Source organism: Tiliqua scincoides, chromosome 5, assembly GCF_035046505.1.
Source record: "Tiliqua scincoides isolate rTilSci1 chromosome 5, rTilSci1.hap2, whole genome shotgun sequence".
In the NCBI taxonomy this organism is placed as follows: domain Eukaryota; kingdom Metazoa; phylum Chordata; class Lepidosauria; order Squamata; family Scincidae; genus Tiliqua; species Tiliqua scincoides.
The window spans coordinates 133,648,961-133,656,007 of NC_089825.1; the positions used below are offsets into that span (position 1 = coordinate 133,648,961).

Consider the following 7,047-nt stretch of genomic DNA (forward strand, 5'->3'; position numbering starts at 1 on the left):
GAGTTGGAGCAGAGGTGTAGGTGAAAGGAGAAGGTGGTGGGTAGGGGCTGATTTGATGGCCATAGGATCAGCTGATATGGCATGGTCTGTTGGAAGAGAGTTCCCCCTCCAGTATCCTGTGGTCAAATACTGGCAGATATGAAGGCAACCTCGTGTCATCTCCAGTATCTGGTATGCAGAAGTACAGTGTGTCCAAATATGGAAAGTACCTAATAATTATTAACTGGATTATATAGAAGGGATGTGCTACTCTATAGCTGCCTTGTAGATGTTAGAGCTCATGACTTGCTTTGGGCCTGTATTTGATAAAAGTAACCTTGCTTCCACAAAGGAATATGTGAAAGTGTCTATGACCAGCTGTGGAGTCCTCTCCCACACTTAGGAATGGAAGGGTCTTCCATGCTAGAAGAAAGGGTTTCTACCCCAGCATGGTATTTCCTGGCAAATTTTCAGGATTTTTTTTTTCTGCTAGAAATTAAACACAGCTACTCCATTTTGTGTTCTTCCATACCACTGTGATCCATCTTGTCTTGCCATCTCTAGATCATTTTATTTTGTCACGAATACTGCCTTAGCATCCACATCCATTGTGGATATTTCAGTTTTACTCTTCTGCCCCTATCCTTTTATCAAGCCATGAACTGCATAGATTTATGGCCATAATGAATTAAACACAGCTCTCCAAATGTCTGTGAAACTGCTGCTAGTTCAGATTGCAGACACAGCAGAATTTTAATGCAAAATAAAATAAAAACCCCACAATAGTTAGAATAGTCATACTCAGGTTGAGAGTGATGCACCAAGGTCACTGCCCTTGCTTTGCTAAACTTTGGTTTTGCAGCTCCAGCCAGATTCAAAAGTAGCCACACTATCAAATCTGTGATGGACTGCTGTAAATACTAAATTGTATTACTGGCTTTAGGTGTAAGAGTTCTGCTTTCCTCTTAGGTAGGATGTGGATTAAGTGCCCAATCCTATACAATTTTCCAGTGCTGGTGCAGCCACAATGCAGCCCTGAGAAAAGGGAACAAATCTTCCCTTACCTGGAGGAGGCCTCCATGACTGCCCCCTTACCACAAAATATAGCATATACCCTGTGGGCATTGCTGCACCAGCACTGGAAAGGTCGATAGGGTTTGCCCTAATTCTGACTAAAAGTGTCACAGCAGCAAACCATCTTTGAACAACTACTCAGTTTCACCTTTATTGGCACTGCAGTGGTGGATAAAATGAAGAACAATAAGGTAGTGTTTCTCAACCAGTGCTTATGGGTACCACCAGTGGTTCTTGAGGTGGTGTCTGGTGGTACTCGTGGGACCGCTAGACACCTGCCACCCAGCAGCAAGACCAGGAATATGGTAGGAGGAGGCTCAACTCTGTGGGCAGACATCCAAAGCACTTGAAAAAGCCTTCCTAACCACCCTGAGCCTCTTACTGGTGTTTGTTGCATCACATCTGGTCTCCCAACCTAGAAGTAACCAGTAATTATGTCATTGCAATTACTTCCGAAGGTACTTCGAATTGGTGGACCATGTGAACTGGTAAGGCTGAGGACAAATGTTGAGAAACACTGCTTTAGGGGAAAAGGAGAAATGTTTTGCATAAAATTTTAAATAAAAAATAAGAGACAGTAAGAATAATCTTACTTAACCCATTTCTGCCCAACCTACAGGTGTACATATTTTGATCCCTATATGCAACAGCAGTCAAATGTGTACACCTGTGAACTGGGACAGGAATGGGTTAAAATGGCATTAAGAAATTCCTACATGCCCAGGGTGACCAGATGTCATAAGTGCAAAAGAAGACATTCATGTTGGCAACCTTCAGTCTCCAAAGACTATGGTATCACGCTCTGAATGGTGGTTCTGGAACAGCGTCTAGTATGGCTGAAAAGGCCGATTCGGGAGTGACAATCCCTTCCACACAGGGAGCAAGTGCAGTCTGTCTCTGGTCTGTCTCCCTGGCTATGGGCCTTCCTTCTTTGCCTCAGTCTGTTGGCCAAGTGTCTCTTCAAACTGAGGAAGGCCATGCTGCACAGCCTGCCTCCAAGCGGGCTGCTCAGAGGCCAGGGTTTCCCACCTGTTGAGGTCCACTCCTAAGGCCTTCAGATCCCTCTTGCAGATGTCCTTGTATCGCAGCTGTGGTCTACCTGTAGGGCGCTTTCCTTGCACGAGTTCTCCATAGAGGAGATCCTTTGGGATCCGGCCATCAAAAGAGGACAAGGCACCCCAAAATGTAGGGTAGTCAAGGAAAATGTAGGATATGACAAAATAAAAGTTAAAAACACTTGTATATTGATTTCATGTGGTTTATTTAAGCACTATATTAACTTATTAAATTTAAAACTACATTACATATAATTTCTTATTTACAAGAAGGCTACGTACTGCCTGCAGGGAGGAGGACATTTAAGTTCTTTTCCAGGGCATGAGGCTAAAAAAGAGGATATCTGATCACCCTGTACATGCCTCCTTAGCAGAGCTTGAGACAGGACTGATCTTACAGGTTGGCTGGTTGGTGTCAGTGCAAACACCCCTTTTCAGTAAACGGAACAGGAGGCAGCAGCAGAACTTTTGTCCCCAAAGGCGAGAGGCTTGAACCAAAGAAAGGAAAAGGCGCCTTGCAGAAGAGTTTTTGGCGCGCATGTTTGAAACAAATTGCTCATCGGGGATTGGCTAGAACTAATTCCGTCCTCTCGGGAGGCGGAGCCAAGAAGAGACTGTAGTTTTCTTTCCGGTCGGACTTCTTCCTATATAAGACAGTGATTTCGCTTCATTCTTCACTTTTTGGTCTTTCAAGCTACATTGAGGATGTCTGGACGTGGGAAAGGAGGGAAGGGGCTGGGAAAAGGGGGCGCAAAGCGGCATCGCAAGGTTCTCCGCGACAACATTCAGGGCATAACTAAGCCGGCTATCAGGCGTCTTGCTCGTCGCGGAGGAGTGAAGCGCATCTCTGGTCTGATCTACGAGGAAACTCGCGGGGTGCTGAAGGTCTTCTTGGAGAACGTCATCCGCGATGCTGTGACTTACACCGAGCACGCCAAGAGGAAGACTGTCACTGCCATGGACGTGGTCTACGCCTTGAAGCGCCAGGGTCGCACTCTGTATGGTTTCGGGGGCTGAGCAGCTCCTCGGTTGCTGGCTGCACAACACCAAAGGTCCTTTTAAGGGCCACCCACCCGGTCTTTAAAAAAGCTGTGGTCGCTCTTTAAAAGTAGGTGTTAATCGGAGGAATGGGAAACTCAAGATCATTACAGCAAAACACAGCACGTAATGCAATTTACTATGCCCTATAGCCTCTTGGCTTTCCAAGTACTCTATGCATGCTTTGCATTTAGCTTTCCAAAGCCAGCTTTCTACCTATTCTAAGCCAAGGAAGACTTCTCTTGCCGAGTTATTGTGGTTTTAAAATGCATACTCTAAAATGAGAGGTAGACAAGCTAGCTTTACACGCAAGCCTTTGGTATCTTCTCCCTTGTTGCATTACCGTCTACAGACATGGCTATAGAGCTATAAAAAACACGACCCATTTTTCGTGGGTGAAACGTTAGGTGGACCCCAATAGAACGAAGTCTTTGTCTCACCTTTTTAAATGTTGATCAAGCACCAACACGGTCATTTACAGCGGGGATCCTAGGCAGAATTAATGCGGAGAGACTGCACTTTAAAGCCTTGAAGGTAAGGAAAAATTGCAATCAAATAACTAGGTCATTAGGAAGTTCTACGTGAAATGGAGCCCAATCTTTTCCAAGACTGGCATTCGCTTGCCAGACCTCCCTATAAAATCAGGGTGGAGATATTTCCCTGTTTGGTGTTCCCTAGAGCTTGACGCATATAAGAGATGGAAATAAGGCTGCAATCCTATCCATACTTTCCTGGGAGTAAGCACTACTGAGTATAATGGAACTCACTTTTGAGTAGACATGCATAAGCTTGGGCTGTAAGGCTGCAATCCTAGCCACGCTTTCCTGGGAGTAAGCAACATTGATTGTAATTGGACTTGCTTCTGAGTAGATCTGCATAGGCTTGGGCTGCTAGTTGCCAAAATCCGGGATTGAATCAGTGATGCTGAGTCTAACCTCCCAATTAAGCCATTTCTGCAAATTTAAAAGGGTTTTACTAAAAGTTTTGAAACTTAACAAGTTATTATTAGTATTATTTTAAACCCTATTATCTGAAGATAAACCAAATCCTAAACCAAATCCATTTAGGTTAACACGTTTAATACTCTGCAATATTGCACAACACGCATGCGTTAAACAAAATAAGGTGGAAAAGTCCCGCCAAAGGGACTCTCAGACTGCAGCGAATCTCTGATTTGTCCCCCACCCCAGGGCCCCATAGGTATAGACTATCACCTATAACCTCATCTTCAAATCACCCAATTACAGAGCAGAGGTCTCAAAACGGACCAATCACAGACGCAGGCTTGAACTGCCCAATAGGAAAGCGGGAGTGGACACTCTCGCGCCTCCTGCCCAATGGCGCGAGGCTAGAACCCTTCATCCAATAGCAAGCGAGGTCGTCACAATGCTTCATTTGCATAACCAGCCCCTATATATTGGCGCGGACGGCCATTAAGGCCCTATTTCTTTTGGAATTGTTGTTGGTGTTGATATCCAGGATGCCTGATCCGGCTAAGTCAGCGCCCGCTCCCAAGAAGGGGTCGAAGAAGGCCATCACCAAGACCCAGAAGAAGGGCGACAAGAAGCGCAAGAAGAGTAGGAAGGAGAGTTATTCCATCTATGTCTACAAGGTGCTCAAGCAGGTGCACCCCGACACCGGTATCTCCTCCAAGGCCATGAGCATCATGAACTCCTTCGTCAACGACATCTTCGAGCGCATCGCCGCTGAGGCCTCCCGCCTGGCGCACTACAACAAGCGCTCCACCATCACCTCCAGGGAGATCCAGACCGCAGTGCGCCTCCTGCTGCCTGGGGAGCTGGCCAAGCACGCCGTGTCCGAGGGCACCAAGGCCGTCACCAAGTACACCAGCTCCAAGTAACTTCTCTGCTGGAAGAAACTTCATGCAAAACCCAAAGGCTCTTTTCAGAGCCACCCACCTTCTCGCTGAAAGAGCTGAACTTAACATGTATCTCTGATGGAAAGATAAAGGACTAGTTCTTGGGCTAAGCTGTTGTGATGTCCCGTTTTAAAGCAAGCTTTTATCCTAGACTGCTATAAATCTTTTGTCTCTTAATCCTAGACAAAAGTTTTGCCTTCCAAATTGTGATCTATCAAAGATGACCCCTGTGTCATCAAATCTTCCTTGGTATTTTCAAAGTCTAAAATATTTCTCTGTTGAATTTCTTTTTTGGGCTGTAAGTCCAGTTCCTGAAACACTTTACATTGGGCTGAAGTCTTATAAAACTTTCCTACAAGAACCCAAAGGCTTTTAAACAGTCACCCTCTTTCTTACTAAAAGCCTGTTTTTTTATTTACCTAAGATGACTCAGAATTACCAAAATGTAGTATTTCTAGTCTGGTTTCTGATTTTATTTATTGCTTTTTATTGGCTCTGTGTATTTTCCTAAGACTTTAAACTTGGTTGCATTTTCCTCCCTTGTTTGGAGAAACCCTGTAAAATAAATTATGCTAAGCTACAGAAGGGAAAAACCATTAAGCTGAAAGAATAGGCTCCCATTATTTGTAAGTGCACAAGGAAATCCAAACAAGGAAGCTGTCTGGTCACCTTTCAGTGATCCTCCTTTCTCTCCTACTCAAATCTTGATGCAGTGTGGTGTTAAACTACAGTTAAATTCACGATTTCTGTTATTTAAAAAAAAAAAAACACCTATTCCCATATTTTATTAGAGGCATATACTGGGTTATTTCAACGGGAGAGGGTTGCAAGCCTCCATCAAGCCAGAAAGACGATGATGATCTGAAATCTGCAAATGAGAAACTTGAGAAACAAATCTAAATAGACATTTGTGGAATTTAATTTTTAATTATGTTGTGATGAGCTATTGTTGATTATTAGAGGGGTGGAAGGGAGCTTATGCACACAATCCTATAACTTTACTCAATTCTATACACACACTTTCCTGGGAGTAAGCTCCATTGGACACAATGGGACTCCCTTCTGAGTAGATAAGATTGGGCTGTAAGACGGCTGTAATTCTCGCACTGCAAAGCGATTGGTCAACGTTCTGCAAAATCTTTTGCCACTTGGTGCTGTCACGTATACAAATGCCGTGATTCAAAGTACCAATGCACGTTGACACAAACAAGTGGCATGTCCTCCTCGTTAGTATAGTGGTAAGTATCCCCGCCTGTCACGCGGGAGACCGGGGTTCGATTCCCCGACGGGGAGATTTCAACGTTTTTTCTTTCACTCCATTTTTATACAAGTCTGCTCCAAATATGTCCCTCCATCATTACTTTTCTGCAAAAGTGCCTATAATACCATTAGGAATTGTGCATGTATTTTTTTTAAGCCCTGCACGCAGGTTATGTACTCCATTGTGCACTCCATTGTGCATAGTGCACTTATAGAGGTTTGTGAACATGTCTTTCCCATTACGAAAACATCCAGGTCATTAGGTGAAATGGATTGGTTCTTGCTTCAGAGGAATGTCTTCAACACACCATTAGTATATGCTGGGGTGGCCAAATTTGCTTAACCTAAGAGCCACATCTGATAAATTTCAGAAGTTTGAGAGCCACAATATTTAAGAAGCATTCAAATTCTTAAATATATTTACTCATCCTGTACATTAAAACTGATGTTTTAATCCAGTGGACTCTGAGGTCCTACCTGGTACATAATTATAAAGCTTGAAAATGCCTTATTTACTTTTTATATTAATAGTGATTTAAAGAAGGAGCTTGGTCAACATACTTCCAAGAGCTGGACGTTATATGTCAAAGAGCTGCATGTGGCTCTAGAGCAGCAGTTTGGCCACTCCTGAAATATGGCATTCACTGCTACCATGCATGTGTTGCTCATGGCTGTAAGGATCTGAAAAGGGCTTTACACGTTCATGGAGGTTAGATCTGTCAGCCATGATAGCTAAATGGAGCCTCCATGCTGATTCTGTGG

General features: G+C 44.0%; 2 protein-coding genes and 1 non-coding gene across 3 annotated transcripts; all 3 read left to right on the forward strand.

The window, feature by feature from the left end:
* The first annotated feature begins 2,813 nt into the window (after positions 1-2,813).
* On the forward strand, positions 2,814-3,125 carry LOC136654065 (histone H4). Its single transcript, XM_066630928.1, has one exon. It carries the CDS (start codon positions 2,814-2,816, stop codon positions 3,123-3,125), a length of 312 nt encoding a protein of 103 aa, XP_066487025.1.
* A 1,501-nt stretch (positions 3,126-4,626) lies between these two features.
* LOC136651539 (histone H2B 1/2/3/4/6-like) lies at positions 4,627-5,007 on the forward strand. Its single transcript, XM_066628042.1, has one exon. The coding sequence runs from the start codon at positions 4,627-4,629 to the stop codon at positions 5,005-5,007; it is 381 nt and encodes a 126-aa protein (XP_066484139.1).
* Positions 5,008-6,246: 1,239 nt separating this feature from the next.
* On the forward strand, positions 6,247-6,318 carry TRNAD-GUC (transfer RNA aspartic acid (anticodon GUC)). The gene has a single exon. It is a non-coding gene; the product is annotated as a tRNA-Asp (tRNA).
* Positions 6,319-7,047: the final 729 nt, after the last annotated feature.